The sequence below is a fragment of the Populus euphratica genome, unplaced genomic scaffold, assembly GCF_000495115.2.
Source record: "Populus euphratica unplaced genomic scaffold, PopEup_1.0 scaffold226.1, whole genome shotgun sequence".
In the NCBI taxonomy this organism is placed as follows: domain Eukaryota; kingdom Viridiplantae; phylum Streptophyta; class Magnoliopsida; order Malpighiales; family Salicaceae; genus Populus; species Populus euphratica.
Window position 1 is genome coordinate 306,932 of NW_011499967.1, and position 17,214 is coordinate 324,145.

General features: G+C 31.6%; 2 protein-coding genes across 5 annotated transcripts in view; both read left to right on the forward strand.

The window, feature by feature from the left end:
• The window catches only part of LOC105139003 (protein NLP8-like), a 25,937-nt gene extending 15,465 nt beyond the window's left edge, over nt 1–10,472 (forward strand). The window contains exons 1-6 of one of the 4 annotated variants that reach the window (XM_011045277.1): nt 4,042–4,347; nt 4,854–6,109; nt 7,250–7,294; nt 7,486–8,244; nt 8,358–8,481; nt 8,808–10,472. In XM_011045277.1, coding sequence (XP_011043579.1) covers nt 5,168–6,109; nt 7,250–7,294; nt 7,486–8,244; nt 8,358–8,481; nt 8,808–9,901 — 2,964 coding nt within the window. In that variant the 5' untranslated portion in view covers nt 4,042–4,347; nt 4,854–5,167 and the 3' untranslated portion in view covers nt 9,902–10,472. Of the gene's footprint in view, nt 1–4,041; nt 4,348–4,853; nt 6,110–7,249; nt 7,295–7,485; nt 8,245–8,357; nt 8,482–8,807 lie in introns of those variants that run through there. The other 3 variants (XM_011045276.1, XM_011045279.1, XM_011045278.1) reach the window with 3 other exon arrangements.
• A 3,351-nt stretch (nt 10,473–13,823) lies between these two features.
• LOC105139011 (peroxisomal membrane protein 13-like) lies at nt 13,824–17,100 on the forward strand. The gene is made up of 5 exons (XM_011045290.1): nt 13,824–13,975; nt 14,886–15,116; nt 15,198–15,538; nt 15,992–16,084; nt 16,615–17,100. The coding sequence occupies exons 1-5, from the start codon at nt 13,951–13,953 to the stop codon at nt 16,834–16,836; spliced, it is 912 nt and encodes a 303-aa protein (XP_011043592.1). The 5' UTR covers nt 13,824–13,950; the 3' UTR covers nt 16,837–17,100.
• The last annotated feature ends 114 nt before the right edge of the window (nt 17,101–17,214 follow it).

The window sequence follows — 17,214 nt, forward strand, 5'->3', positions numbered from 1 at the left end:
ATTAATATTTTATTTTTCTCAAGTTTATTAAAATAATAAGGAATAAATCTTACGAATTAAAAAATTGAATGAGAATAAAATTAAAAAAAAATCATAAATTATGTTAAATAAAATATATAATAATCAAAATAATAGAGATCAAATTTAAAAAAATAAAAAAAATAAAAAAAATAAATTAAAATAATAATAATTAACATTTCATAAATTATTTCAAATAAAATAAGTAACAATCAAAAGAGTGAAAATTAAATTTTATAAATAAAAATTTTAAATAAAAATATTATAAGAAAAAAGTAAATAACAATTATAAAAATAGAACAAAAGTTAATATAAAAATTAAATTTTAAAAAATAAATATTTAAAATAAAATATATATAAAAATAAAAAATCTAAGAATTAAATTTGATATAATCAACAAATACTATGATATTTTTAAATTTTTCACAATTTTTAAAAAATATTTTTCGTAAAATTTTTTCAACTAAAAAATATTTTCTGTTAATGAACATTACTCACAATAAAAATACATAAAAAAAATTAAAAAAATAATTTTTCAAAAACCACAATAAATAAAGAAACACAGCTTTAATTCTTAATTGATAATCTTCCCCCACACGTCTCAGTAGCCCCCCACTCTATATATATATATATATATATATATATAGAAAGTCATGCTTGATGACAGCATTGGAGCATTAAAAACCCTTTTCTTTTCTTTTTTTGCGGCCTTGCATCGTCATTGTATGAAAGATCAATCTTAAGCTTTCTGGTCAAGAATCATGGTTGCTGCCGTCCTTTTCTTTGTTATTTTATTAATTATTATTTTCTAGTTCTCTTCGAGAATTTATGCCAGAGGAATCATGTCATTGCCAATCTCTTTTCTATATGTGGCCAAGATTGCTGTTTTGTATTTTATAACTCCATCATGAGATTAAAAACTTAACATATTTTTTTTAAAATTTTTTAAAATTTTTTTATTTTTTACTGAATTATTTTAATTTAAAATCTGAGTTATAGATTTGGCTGAATATTTCAAACTAATTTAACTCTAATTATTGTAATTATAAATTTATCAATGATAAATTTTTTATGTTTTTTTCAACTTATCTCAATATTCAAGCATAATTTTTTATAATAAAAAAATAATTCAATCCCGCGCCAAAGCATTCACTCCAAGACTAGTTGACATAAACTAAAAGAGGAGGAAACTCTTTTATAATTTATTTTTTATCTAATTTTTAATATTAAATTTATTAAAAAATAAAATTTATAATTTATTTTCTATAAAATTATTCTATTTTATATAAATTTTTTTCAATAAAACACATTAGCAACGTTGATTTTTAATGTTTAAAGAGAATTCACACAAGTCACACTGTGGCGCGAGGGAATGACCTAGTGTGAACTATATTTTATACCCCTACATGTTCAACAATTTCCTATCTTTATCCATATGATTTAAAATCTTTCAATATTATTCTTAGAGTTTTCAAAAGTTTTTATTTTGATCATTATCATGAACTAGCCAATAAAAATCCCAACTTTGAACTTTTGTCTCTTTAATTTTTAGATGGATTTAATGTAGCTATTGATTACTATCTTCGGATAAGAAAGATGAAGATCGAGAACAAGTCCCTTCATCTTTTTTATTTATTTTAAAAATATAAAAATTCATTCAACAACTATTACAATGACAGATTTATTATATGTTTATATATTTATTTATTTATTTAATTTATTTAATTTTTATTATCTCTGTCACTTTTATCACGAAACAATAATCAAATGCGTTGTAATAGTAAGTATCTCATGTACACAATAAAATATGAGTAGAACAAAAGTAGTACAAGAAAACAATGAAAAATAAAAGACCTTTCCTAGCTATCTAAACAATTAGGAGGAGTACATGAACTTTTAGGGATGGATGTGCAACATTAGAGAACAATAGGGGTAAAAATGAAGTATGCCCTGGAAATTCAAGTCATTTTTACCAACGAGCAATTGGTAATTTACTGTAAATTCTCTTCTTTGTGAAAGGTGAGTCTGTGAGGCTGCTCTTTTTATTTTATTATTTTTTATTTTAACTTTAAGCAAGGTGGCTGGAAATTTGATTAGTTGCAATAAAATAAATGTAAACTTACCATTTGGACTGCACCATTTTCTTTTAAAAAAGGTGAGGCTATCAGTAATGCTGAAGGGGGGAGGATGAGTAGGATAATAATGAGCTTTTATTGATTCTTTTTTTTTTTAAATATTAAACTATTATTTGAACTCCTGCTTTTTAATTAAAAAAAAGAATAATTATTTCACTTTTTATCTCAATTATTGAACCAAGTTGCTCCAACATGTAACCTTATAACTCAATCAAAATCTTATCAAAACTCAATTTAATATTTTTTTTAAAGTCTAAAACAAAATTATTTTAGCATAAACAATTTAAAATAACATCAATTTAATTGATTGAAGTTAATTTACCTAACTTATAATTCAAAACTTGGATTGGGTCAAATTCCATCACTATGCTTTTTTTTTTTTTAACTTCAACATAACAAAGAAAAGTAAGTATTTGTTTTTGTAATTTAGCTTACTTTTTAAATTATTTTTCATTTTAAAAACATTAAATTAATTCTTTTTATGTATTTTTTAATTGTTAGTTTACACTGCATTGCTAAACACACATAATATTTTCTGTTTTTTTATTTTTTTAATTAAAAATTTTTGTTTATCATATTTGGTCCTTTTTTTATTGTTGTATATTTTATTTTGATTTTTTAAATTTTATTTTTTTAAATTTAATTTAATTTAATTTTTATATCAACTTTGATTACTATTTAGTTTTATCTTATTATTTTTTAATTAATTTGTATTTGTTTGATTCTTACTTTTTAATTACTATTTATTTTTATTTGAAATAATTTATGAAATTATATATTTATTTAATTTCATTATATTTCAATTTTTTTTATTTAAAATAATTTATAAAATAATTGTTTTTCAATTTTATCCTTGAAATTTTTTATTTCGTTATTTTAATAAAATTAAGATATTAATAAATTATTTTATTATTTATTTTTCATGATATAACTAAATAATAAAAAAAAAATTCTAATTTATTTTTCATGACATTACTAAATATCAGAAAATAATTTTATTTTCTTAAGAAAATAACTCCAAAGAAAAACTACTTTCTAATTAAAAAAGGCCGTGAATCTTTTTTTTTCCTAGAAGTTATATATTATTTATAACCAAATAGATATATATTATTTATCACTATATAGATAACTATCTCTAGACTACACGTTTATATTCGTTTTGAATAGAAAAATAAAATAAAGCACCGCACAAAGTATCTTTACAAATCAAGAATCATGAGATTGTCTCTTTCATTATGGACGATTGAGGAATTTTACCATTTTGAACTTTTTTTTCTTCTTCTTGATATGGAGAAAGCTGCAATCACTATATTTTCCAAACCCTCTCTGGTATAAACTATCTCTGTACTTTTCAACTTAATGTCAGTTTGTTTTGGATGCAACTATATTTTTTAAAAAATATTATTTTTAATTTAAAATTAATTATTTATATTTTTTAAATCGTGTTAACATTTTAATATAAAAATAATTTTTTAAAAATAAAAAATATTATTTTTAAAAACAACCATTATTACATTTTAAAATTCCTCTAAAAACAATCGTTTTAATGCTTTCAATGAAGTAGAAATTATTGTCAAACCAACCCTTTAATGTGTATTTAGTATTTTGATATATACTATCTTTTATAAATAATTTTTATTTAAAAATATATTAAAATTATTTTTTTATTTCTTAATATCAAGACATTTGAAAAAATTACTAATATATATATATATATATATATATATATATATAGACACACACATGTACACAGCCTCTTCCGTCCTTTGAAGCTATTGAGAATATTAACTTTCTGTCAAATAAAAATTCAGATTTACTGCCCTGCCCTACCCCTTTTCAAAATTCTAGCATAAAACAGTGAATTAAAAGAAAATATATTCTAAGTTCGCTGGTCTTTGCGCATGGTTAACTCCTCCATTCCATTACGGTTATTGCTATTACTATTCGAATTTACTAGGAAAACCAACATTTCTGTTCTGAGTAAACGGAAGGTCTTCTGCATAGAAAAATCTAGCACCTGCATCAGCTCTCTAAATCCAAACCTGCTACATACCTGATAACCAGGGCTTTCCTTTTTAGTAATTACTCATACACGGCATTCCCTCTTTCTCCCTTCAAAACTTGATTCTCTCCCTTGGCTTCTTCCATACGGAATCAAATCGCAAAGTTTCGAGGAGATTGGGATTTTTAAGTGGTTGGTCTTTTTTGACAATTTTGTTTCTTTTAAGGTTAAGTTTGATGTTATGTGTGTGGTCTTGTTTGAGTTTAGTTCTTTTGCATTGGTTTCAATCATTCTGTGGTCTTGATTCAGTTTTGTTCTCTTACATTGAATTCAACCATTCAGTGCCTTTGTTGACCATTTCTGAGCAAACCCACATAAAAAAAACTCAAGCTTTATACACATATGCATAAAAAAGACACAATCTTTATTCATATTTAGTTACGTTTATGTTCTTATCTGTGCGAACGGGACAAACTTGGAGGTGGGTTTTGTTAGTTATTGTTGATTGTGGAGTCTGGACTTGTGCTCCAGTAAATCACGGAAGCTTTGGAGATTGCAAAATTTTTGGATGTCATGTTATTAGATTGTTGTTGCTGAGTGATGTATTAATTAGACCGCGGATGTAGTGACATGTGTTTATTGGTAGCTGAAAGCTGATATATCTTGATTTATGGTCTTGTGCTGCTATATTTATGCAGGATTGGAAGGAGGTGAGATTTATCTCTGTGGGTTATTGCGGGAGAAAGAGTTAAAGGGTTTGCTTTTTTAAGAGTACCTGAGTTGCTTTTAGTTGTTCAAATAAAAAACAAAGAAGGTTAAAAGAGATGAAATCGAGGTGTTTTGTTTAGAGGGTGGGTAAAATCAGTGCAAAGAGGGAAACCTTAATGGATTTGAAGCTTGAGTTCAAGTGTAGTAATATGAGAGGAAGGATCAGGTCCATTAAGTTCCTTTGGATGGTACTCTGATTGAAAAGAGGGGAGAGGTTATTAGGAGAGTGCTTGATTGTATAAAAATGGAGAACCCCTTCTCGTCAAAAGAAAAGGGGACGGGTTATTGGGCTTCTCCAAGAGCTCAGATGGATGGTGCCACACCTTTAGATGGTTCCCCGAGGAATTTACTTCTTGAGGATCCATTCAACAATTTTTCGGAGCTTATGAATTTTGATATTTATGCTGAATTGTGCAACAACCCATCAGCTATGGATCAAATGCTTGATCCATTTGGAATGCCATCCTTTCCATCACCATCCTATCCATCCTTTGATCCAGGAAGTTTTGCAGCACTAAATTCTGCTCCTGTACAGAATACAACAAATGCGGCTGGGACTTCTTACAATGGTGGGGATAAAGTGGTGCTTCAGCAAATAAATTCCCATTTTTGTTACCCCTCAGATTCAATTGATACTGATGATTTGGGTCCAAAGCACAGTAACGATGCTGGTCAACAAAATCGTTTCTCAAACTTGACAGATCATATTATTGCTCGGCCACTGGCACCATCACTTGATGAGAGGATGCTAAGGGCATTATCCTCGTTGAAGGTTTCATCTGGAGGGGGTTTTTTAGCACAAGTGTGGGTTCCCAGAAGGATTGGGAATCAATACATGTTAAGCACTACAGATCAACCATACTTGCTTGATGAAATGCTAGCAGGGTTCCGAGAGGTGTCTAGAACATTTACCTTCCCTGCGGAAGTGAAGCCTGGTTTGCCTTTAGGGCTTCCTGGTCGTGTATTCATTTCCAAAGTTCCAGAGTGGACTTCAAATGTAATTTATTATAGCAAGGGTGAATACTTACGAGCAAAGCACGCAGCTGATCATGAAGTACGGGGTTCTTTTGCATTACCGGTCTTTGATCCTGATGAGAAGTCCTGCTGTGCTGTTCTGGAACTTGTCACTATGAAGGAGAAACTGGATTTTGATTCAGAGATGGAAAATGTTTGCCATGCGCTTGAGGTTAGTTTCATTTTACTACATATTCTTGTATAGAAGCTTTTGTTCTCTTTTATCTGTCTCTGTTCCTCAATTTAGTTGATAAATTATGTAACTTGCCTAGCAACCTGTTTTCCATTAAAAAATCTAATAAAAGAGAGAAAGGGCAGAGATTGTTTGTTCTGGAGTGAGAACAAAATGTTGATCATTAATAAGTTTCTCCCTTTGGAAGCCTCTTGTTCTAGCTTCTGCAATATCTTTGGACTCAAGTCCAGCGTGCATGCACAGACTCTTGGTGTGTTGTTGACGGATAAATTCCTTTCCCTTGCTATTATGTTTTAGAACCATAATATGATGCATTTTTATGAAGAAAATGTTACATTTCTCTGCTGGGAATTACTTTGTTATCTTGAATATTCTGCATCATTTAAGGATGCAAGCAAAATTGTTGCATGTGATGGGAATACATCTTTAACTACCTGGATTTTGTTTTTACTTCTAAAACAACTACTGATACATCTAAGGTTTTGATTTTAGATTAAAATGGGTTAAAGTGGTTAACTTTTAACCCCTTTTAATCTTGTTTGGTAACTTTCTTTGTTAAAGGGGTTAAAAAATTTTATTTTTATTTTTGTGCATTTCTCTCTCTTCCTCAACCTCACCACTCAATTTCTCTTTTCATTTTCTTATTAGGCCCCACTAATACACTTCGTTTCCTAATTTTTAATTATATTTTCTATAAATTTTTAAACCATCTTATATTTTTAATACACTTACCAAACATCTTTAACACTTAACACTTCAACCATTTTCTTACCCCTTTAACACTTCACACTTCAACCATTTTCTTACCCCATTAACACTTCATACCTTAACACTTATCCTCTAACCTTCAACTCTGAACCAAATGCAACCTAAGGATTCTCCTGAGTTAGTTGAGTGTATGGAAGTCTATGCCTTTTGGTTTCCTTGAAGCATCTTACTTCTTAAAGTTCTTTATTTTCATCACTCGGACAATTTTTGCATCTTGAAATTTATGCACCAATGATTAAAGCTTGCCAGTTGTTTTATGTGGCTACCATATGAATCAGAATCCAAACTTTTATGTGCAAACTGCAAAGATATGTCTGATGGTACCCTAATGGTTGACTCGATGGTTTGCAGGCTGTGAACTTACGGAGCACTGCATCTCCTCGACTTCTTCCTCAGGTATTTATCAGCAACTTCCTTTTTCTTTTTTTATTGGATAGTTCTAGCATTCACACCCTAAAGAAAGGGGGGAAACCACACGCCTGAAATTGATAATTAAATAAACTAAGAGAAAAAGATGACATGGCTTTCGCTTTGAACTCTTCTGTTTTCACTCAGCACTTAATCTAAGGGAAATTATTACTTTTCAGTGTCTCTCAAGCAACAAAAAAGCTGCCTTGTCTGAAATAGCTGATGTTCTACGAGCTGTATGCCATGCACATAGATTGCCACTGGCTCTCACGTGGATTCCTTGTAACTATACCGAGGAAGCTCTTGATGAAATCATAAAAGTGCGTGTCAGGGAAGCCAATTCAAGGTCAAGTGGTAAATGTGTATTGTGCATTGAAGATACAGCTTGCTATGTGAATGACAGAGAAATGCAAGGTTTTGCGCATGCATGTGCAGAACATTATATTGAGGAAGGGCAAGGCATAGCTGGAAAAGCACTACAATCAAATCATCCATTCTTCTTCTCTGATGTGAAGGCATATGATATAACTGAGTATCCACTTGTTCATCATGCACGCAAGTATGGTCTGAATGCTGCAGTTGCAATCAGGCTAAGAAGCACCTATACTGGTGATGAGGACTATATTTTAGAGTTCTTTCTCCCTGTCAATATAAAGGGCAGTTCAGACCAGCAGCTCCTGTTGAACAATCTCTCAGGCACCATGCAGAGAATTTGTAAGAGTTTGAGAACTGTTTCAGACACAGAATTTGTTAGGCAGGAATGTTCTGAAGATGGTTTGCCAAAAGAAGCAGTTCCAAGCGTCAGACCAATGTCCATTTCAAAGGGCAGCTCTCAAACTGCATTATCAGAAGGAAACTTGAATTCGGCTGCCAAGATGCTTTTTAATATGTCTGGTTCAAAAAATTGTCAAACAGAATCAAATAGCTCTAACGAACAGGTAACTTCCTTGAAGACATATTTCTGTCCCTTTTGGTTACTTTCCTGAAAACGTAGAAATAGCATGCTTATTGTATTGAATTCTAACTCTTTTTTTATGAATATTTTGCATAGAAAATGAGTGGATCTAGAAGACAGGTGGAGAAAAAGAGAAGCACAGCGGAGAAAACTGTGAGCTTGAGCGTTCTTCAGCAATACTTTTCTGGAAGTCTCAAGGATGCTGCCAAAAGCATTGGTGGTGAGCTCCATGTCATGTATATAATTATTAAATCAGACTTGGTATCTAAACTTTCTGAATGAGCATCTAAACTTCCGGAAAAACTTTTCATTTGAGTCAAGAATCGTCATTTTCCACTCTTTTTTAGATCATTTAGCTTTATTAACCAAGGTTCTTTTATTCCTGGAATTGATGAAACTAGTAATTCATGATGAAGTGTTGATGGTTACCTTGTGTTATTTCTTTTCCCAAATTCCTTTATCAAAAGATCTTATTAGGATAGGATAGCCTTTTTGCCATCTTTTAGAAGAATTTGTAGTTAATCTTTAAATTTCCTTCTTGTGTAGTTTGCCCCACAACACTGAAAAGAATTTGCAGACAACATGGAATATCCAGATGGCCATCCCGCAAGATAAACAAGGTGAACCGCTCATTAAAAAAAATACAGACTGTGCTTGACACTGTTCAGGGGGTGGAAGGAGGGCTGAAATTTGATCCTACCGCAGGTGGTTTCATTGCTGGGGGAGCCATGATGCAAGAATTTGATCTTCGAAATGGTTTTGTATTTCAAGAGAAAAATCTGTCCAATAGAAATTCAGATCCAGCTAACCATGATGTAGTTTCTGTGCGTCCAGCTCCTTGTACTGATGGCAATAATTCTACTGTTAAAGTAGAAAATGATGAATGTCATATAGGTAGCAGGGGAGCATTAAAGGAGTCTTGCGTTCATGTGATTGATTGTAGTGAAGATGCCAAGTCAGCTGCAACGGATGCTGGATTATGTGAGCAGGCTAACTTTGGCTCTGGACCTTGGGCTTGTCTTGAAAGTGACATCACGGGTTCTCTTGCAAGAGCAGGCAACAAATGGGGCATGGAAAATGGTGGTATTATACTAGAGAATTTGGACACTCACTTTGTGTCTCAAAGCTCAAGCTCCTTCGCCAAGGAGATGGATACCAAAATGGAGGGTGACGATGGAAATGTAGAACATAACCAGCCTACTTGTTCAAGCATGACTGACTCATCAAGTGGCACTGGTTCAATGATGCATGGCAGTATATCAAGCTCTTCGAGCTTTGAGGAGAGGAAGCATTCAAAATTGAAAACTAGTTTCTGTGATGGTGATTTAAAAATTACTGTAAAAGCCAGTTACAAAGAAGATATAATCCGCTTCAAGTTTGATCCATCAGCGGGATGTTTGCAGCTCTACAAAGAAGTATCAAATAGGTTCAAATTGCAAACTGGAACATTCCAACTCAAGTATCTAGATGACGAAGAGGAGTGGGTGCTGTTGGTGAGTGACTCTGACTTGCAGGAGTGTCTGGAGATAATGGAATATGTTGGGACTCGTAATGTGAAGTTCCTTGTTCGTGATGCCGTTGCGCCTTTCATAATGGGAAGCTCTGGCAGCAGCAATAGCTTTTTGGTAGGAAGCTCCTAGCACATGGGTGATGCGTTACATGGGCCATCTCTGACTTTTGCTAGTGTCTTTCTTTTACCTTCTAGCTAGTCTTTTGCTTTTTCCCGAGATTTCATGATGATGCAGGTTCTGCACCATACTAGGTGAGTAAAACTATGGAAGTTGGAATGGGGAAATATGAACTGGCTATACTTTCTCTGCATTTCTTTCTTTCTAAGTTCATAAAAACCAGTCACAGAGTGGAAGACATGCTGTTCTTTGGCGTTGAATTGCCGCTGGACTTCCAAAAAGTACAGCTGAACAGTCCCAGCACAAACTTATCTTCTATGATTGGTTGTCAGAATTCCAGAAAAGAAAGAGAGGGGATAAAACTAGGAAAAAGTAACGAGATACGATTTTGTATGAAATATAATATGTTAATATGTAGTGCTGTATATGCTAGTAGTGGCAAAGGAGGTTGTAGTTGTAGAAACAATCGGGGCACTGTATTCTCATGTTATGTACTGGGAAGCCCTTAAATCTAGACTGTACAGGGATTACATATCAATCTGAGACAGTGGCAATGTTCAAGTTTGAAGGTGTTCCATTTCTACTATAGCTGTCAAGCTTCCTTGTCTGTCAGCATAGTGAAGGCGCATGACATGACAGCATTACACTAAGTACAGATGCACCCTCCTGCAATCTTCTATGTAGGTGCATAAGCTACTAGATAATCAATAAACGTTAAAATGATTGGCCAGATCAATGGAACTCATTGAGCAAGCATTCACTGTGCACAAACATTTTCACAAAGCAACTGCATTTGATGTATGATCATATTTAATGTGGTTAGCTCCACCTTATGGTTGGAGGGTTTATGATTTGTAGTTCTTGAAATACTTGAGAATTTAAAGATTAAAGAGTTCTTTCTGTGATTAAAGAGTATTGTATATAAGTATTCTACCGACATTACCAAACCCAAAGAAAGTAAATTAGAAGCAGCAAAAGCTTTCTAATATCTTTGGGAAAGCGGGTTGGATCGAGTTAACAAATGAGGCATGCATCCTCATTGTTTTGAAGATCCATCCTCATTGTTTTGAAGATAGAGATGATTATTTTTAATTGGGTTTGGTTTTTATATAAAAATAATTAAATTAACTTTTTTTTTAAATCAAAATTGATTCAAATTGACTGATTTTGATTCAATTCGGTTATTTTAGAACACAAACTAAAACATAACTGACTGGTTTTGGTTCGGTTTACTGATGTTATATTAAAAACAAAAAATTATATAGTTTTTTGTGGTTTTTTTTTTAATTTTTAATGAGTTTGGTTTGGTTTGGTTAAATTTTTTAATTTGACTTGGACTGACTGGTTTTGGTTCGGTTTACTGATATTATATTAAAAACAAAAAACTATATAGTTTTTTGTGGTTTTTAATTTAATTTTTTTTATTAATTTTAGTTCGGTTTTTTAATTTCAGTTTTTTTTTAATTTCTAATGAGTTTGGTTTGGTTTGGTTAAGTTTTTTTAATTTGACTTGTTTTTTTCAATTTAATTTTTTTATTAATTTCAGTTCGGTTCGATTTTTTAATTTCAAGCTTATGAAACTTAACCAAGCCTCTCAATTTTTAAATTTTTTTAATTGATTTAATTGATTTTTTTATAATTTAATTAATTTTTTGATTTTTTTTACTCACTCTTTTTAAAAAAATGATTTAATAACTTTTGAAATGCTTCTCCTGGGTAATATAAACTATTGGTTACATTATAATAATGATAAGTTACTAGTCTTCATTAAATAATAATTTTTATTGGACTCGACCACTATACTAAATTAATAATTCACTAACTTATAAGATAATACATAAAAAAAATACATAAATCTCACTTGAGATATAAATTAATAACCTCATTATAAATCAAAATTACACACATACATGAATAAATCAGTATTACTTGTTTTCTCTAAAAGTTAAAAGTCCCATCTAACTTTTTTTAGTTTATTGTGAAACTATTGTATAGTGTTTTTGTACTGCAATACAAAATTATGCAATGCAACTATTGCTTTCAAAGCTTCTTGCATGAAATAGGTTTCAATGCAAAATTATTTTCTTTAACATGCAAAATTATTTTCTTTAATTAAGCTTCTTGCATGAAATAGGTTTCAATGTAAAATTATTTTCTTTAACTTTATCTTCTTTGTTATTTTTTATCACCTAACCATTTTAAAATTGTCTATTTTCTTAGGGATAGCTCCAAAGACATTCAATATATTTTGTATTACTACAACTATTTTATTAGAACATGCAATTGTTGAATGCCTCCATCATCTTAGTGTCGATTCAAATTTTCTAAAACCATTTTATTTGTAGACCTAATTTTACCATGTTGAAAACAATTTATTACTATACTAGCCTGAATAATTGTTATCCAAGTTGAGATTACAAGTTTCATTATATCCAAAACATTTATCTTTTTTACATTTAAAATTTGAATTTCATAATTTTTTAATAGATTTTGATAAAATCAACAATGATAATATATTTTGAAAAATCTTGTAATCCCTGTATTATAGAGGCTAATTATTTGATATTCTATTGTGTGACAAGAAAAACAATTCAATATTTCTCAAATCCTCAATAGTTTTTGAATGAGAAAGGTAATTTTCAATAATTAAGAAGATTTTTTTTCATCTATTTTTCTACCATGTTGTTGAACATCTTCTTGAAATAAAATCACAATCATTCATGCTTGTTTGTTGGCATAATACTCACAAATCATACTATTTAGGTTCACATTCTTGAAAAATTATTGTTTAACATACTAGGCAAGGAACCATAAGGGAATTTTTCTCATAACATCCTTATTACAAAAAATAATAATTATTAGTCTTTTCTTATCTTGTTTCTTACCTTCAAATTGCTTTGTTGGAAGGGAATGAGATGGTTATAACCTATACAACAATTTTGTTTCATTTAAATTAAAAACATTTTTTTTTAAAAAATTAATCTATTATTTTTTTCCGTGAATTGTAAATTGCTCTTCAAAACCTCTGTATCAACCAATCACTTTCTCTGAAACAATGATACATCTTGATGCCATGTCTTGATTTCAAGCACTCGAGTCAACTTTGAAGAAGAATAGAATTTTAGCATATATACATCATTTATATTTTTCAGTAACTTTTTTATCTTCTTTATGATTAGTTCTCTAATCATATTCACTTATGGAATAAACCACTCGTACAAAACCTTTTCTAGCACCGAGAGTTTTACAATCATGAACTTGTTTTGGTTAAACAAATACATAGATTAATGATAATTCATAATGCAATAATTAGGTAATATTCATCACAATACACAAATACATATACATATATTAAGTTCATAAATGTAACAACACTATGTAATTTTTTTTATTCACTCAAAATAATAACTATAAAAAACTTAGTTATTCAAATCAATTCATTAATTCAAATATTCATCATATTTGAATTTAATTATTATCTTCAAATATCCTAACTAATATTATTAACTAACTAATATTATTAAATGGTTTAGCAGGTTAATTTTATAATTTATAGACTTAGATTCAACCAGAATAGATTTTATATTGAAAATTAGCCTAATTAAAATATGTTAACCTAAATTTTTTTTCATAATTTAGTCAATACCTAGTTGAGATCCTATTCGACTTTTTTAAAAGAGTTTTCAAAACCACAACCTTTTTCACTCTTCAAACAAAAATCTTGAAATGTTGATTTGGATTAACTAGGTTAATCCATGGCCTCCCAGGTAATGAATTTTGAGATTGATTATGGAATGAGTTGAGTTTTATAACTATATGATTTCCACAAGTCTGGTGGCAACAGGAAAGGAAAAGACCATGTCAGCAACATAAAAGCTACAATAAGCACAACTGGATCCGTGTAATTAATAACAATCACGAAATAATAAAAAGGAAATAAGATTTTTAAAAAAGAAATAAAAACAAAAATAAAATAAAGACAACTCTTCTCCTGGTTTTGCTTTTGCAGTAGCTGGCGCCTTGGTCTTACCAATAACTGATGCCTTGTCTCTTCAACACACATGGCATCTAATCCTCAGCCATCAGGTTTGAAAAACAACGAAAACCCATGTTTCTGATTCTCTCAAATTATGATTTAAGCATTATGTGCTTACCCTTTTTTATTTTGAGTCGATCTTTGTAGTTGAAATGAAAGAGGATTGATTTATGGGTTTGGGATATTCGTAATCAAGAGATGATGGGAGGTTTGTTTGGTTTTAAAGATGGGATCTTTATGGGTTTTTGATTGTAACTATGGGTTTATGAAGTTGGGTTGTGTTTGGTAGGTGAGAAAAATGTGAGAAAAGAAAAGAAGAAATGGGGTATTTTTATTTGATAAAGGAATATTGGGTTTCGTGTTGGTCACAGTTACAATAATAGTTTGAAGGTCTTTTTAGGTTAGAAAATTGTGAACTTTTTTTGTGGGATTTTGTCGTTGATGATGGAATAGAATTTCTTCAGATATTTTGTTAGGACTATGAGTTGAAGTTGTGAAATCCGAAAGGTTCTGTAATCATGTGCTATGAGTTGAAGTTGTGAAATCCGAAAGAAAGGTTCTGTAATCATGCGGAGACTTGTTCTGATTCTAAGCTATGCTCGAGTTGTTTTTGGAAGATGCTTAGGAAACATGATTTTTAGCTTTCTGCGTAAAAGTTTATTCTTTCCTTTTCTCTCTTGCATTGACTTTGATAACTGCCTTCTCTTTTTGCATCTTTTTTGAATGTCTCAACTTGCTGTGATTTATTTTATGAAATGTTGATTATGCTGAAAATGTATTTTCCTTGAGCTGAACTTAACTGCCATGATGCTTTTCATTAGCTCTGTAAAAATCATGTAATTTATCTTCTTACATACAATCTTCTGGCCTTGCTAACTCTTTTAGGTGTATTTTAATTTTCCTTTGCTTTACTTTGTAAGATTTTTTTCTGCGAGATAATCATGTGGTTGGATATTGCAGCTAACAATCCTCCTCCAAAACCATGGGAGCAATCTGGTGGTTCTTCTGGTGCAACACCTTTTAAACCACCATCACCTGGCAGCACAAGTGATGTTGTTGAAGCTTCAGGAACTGCAAGACCTGGAGAAATTGTTCAAAGTTCAGGTAATACCACAAATAACGCAAATGCTGTTGGTAGGCCTCTTCCTGCAAGACCTTGGGAGCAGAGTTATAGCACAAACAACTATGGAGGTGAGTAATGATTAGCAATATAAAGTTTTACATGGTTGAATATTTTTTAACTCTTTTTTTTTTTCTCTTAACCTGACCCAGGTTATAATTCCACTCTGAACTATAATTCCGGATATGGTTCGGGGACCTATGGCTCATCATATGGCGGGGTTGGAGGATCATATGGTGGGGTTGGAGGGTCATATGGTGGGGTTGGAGGATTATATGGTGGGGGGATGTATGGAAACAGCATGTATCGAGGCGGGTATGGTGGGCTTTATGGTTCTGGGATGTATGGTGGCGGAACGTACAATAGTGGTCTTGGAGGCGCAATGGGTGGTTATGGAATGGGCATGGGTGGTCCTTATGGAGTTCAAGACCCTAATAATCCATTTGGTGAACCTCCATCTCCACCGGGTTTCTGGATTTCATTTCTTCGAGTGGTAAGACATGGTTTTCTTTTGACTAGTTACATATCCTGTTTCGAGAAATGGTTGGAGGTGTAGAAATATTTTATTAATAGACTTGGTCCAGCTAAAGTTTTATAAAACTTGCAGTTGGTTAAGACCTGAGATTTCTTCAGATTAGATTATCAACAGTCTAATGGATTTTTATCTGTGTTTTACTTGGTTGCATCGATAAAAATAACTAGATTTCTTCAGATTAGATTATCAACAGTTTAATGGATTTTTATCTGTGTTTTACTTGGAGCTTTGTATGCCTTCGAGGCAATAAAATTGTTTTGCTGCTTGTACTAAGATTGTCTACTGCTTACTTTTGAACTCTTTCATGGTTGCAAATTGCTTCAATGTTATTAATTGGTTCACCAACATTTCTAATTAGTTAAATAGATTTTATTCTTATCTGGACATTCACCATTTTCCCAATGATGGCAGTTGCAAGGAGTGGTGAACTTTTTTGGCCGCTTATCAATTCTTATAGACCAGAATACACAGGCTTTTCACATGTTCATGACTGCGCTTCTTCAGGTTTTCTCCCTATCTTTTTCCTTGCACTTTGTTATTACTGGATAAGTGATTGCCAATCAAATGTTTGCTTACATTTTCTAGCTCTCTGCACTTTAGCTTTCAAATGTTTGCTTACATTTTCTAGCTCTATTCACTTTTAACGTCTTTCTGTTTCTGATACTGCCATTGAGCATGAACAAACCTATGCCATCCAACTTGATAGTATTAACTAGTTCTCATCACTTAAGCTACCTACTGCAGAGGTGTTAACCTTAGTGGTAAGTTCTGTAATTGAGTGTGATCATGATCACTTCATGGCATGCATTACACTTGGAAGCGATTTCTTCCACTGTTTATGAGAGTGCATGTATTTAATTCCCATTTCATATTTAAGTGCAGTTTTAATGGCTGGAGGGCTTTTATTGTGTTCCATAGTATATCACTTTCTCTGAGTTGGAGTTTCTAGACGGCCATCTTTGAACTGCAGCGCAAGGAACATCTGTCTTTTGTTGTCCAAATCCTTAATTAGTTAATTGTTTTTCTTCTGTCAGCTTTTCGATCGCTCAGGCATGTTGTATGGAGAGTTGGCTAGATTTGTATTGAGGCTGCTGGGGATCAGAACAAAGCCCAGAATGGTCAACCCACAAGGTCCCAATGGACTTCCTCTTCCAGGACCTGAAGGTACAAATGCGAACTCTCGCTACATTGAAGGACCAAAGGCTGCTCCAAGTGGTTCTTGGGACAATGTTTGGGAGAATGGTGCTGGCAAATGAAGAAATAACATCTCTTATGGAGTGAATCTGATATTCTTTATTGATAGAAAAGACATCTGTGGTGTAAGCCTTAGCGACATGGTGTGCACATGGAACTTTCAGTGTGAAATGAAATGTAATCTTTGTAACCTTAGCAAAATGAAATTGTATTTGATCCAAATTTAATAGCCAGAACAATTATTGGTGTGCTGAATACTTGGTTTGGATGTTGGATTTAACTGTGACGGTTCTTCATCAAATTTGTGAACTTGAGTTGAAAGGTTTTTCTACGCATGATGGGGAATAAGAAAGGGCACTAAAAAACCAGCACAACTCAACAATGCAAGAGAATGGAGTTTTCAATATTGGCAGTCTTTTATCATATATAAATATTTCCAG

Excerpts from the sequence above, each read along its gene's own strand:
- LOC105139011 (XM_011045290.1), top strand. The coding sequence starts at position 13,951 with ATGGCATCTAATCCTCAGCCATCAG. Across the intron at positions 13,976-14,885 it reads ATCTAATCCTCAGCCATCAG|CTAACAATCCTCCTCCAAAA; the intron begins GTTTGAAAAACA and ends TGGATATTGCAG. Across the intron at positions 15,117-15,197 it reads TAGCACAAACAACTATGGAG|GTTATAATTCCACTCTGAAC; the intron begins GTGAGTAATGAT and ends AACCTGACCCAG.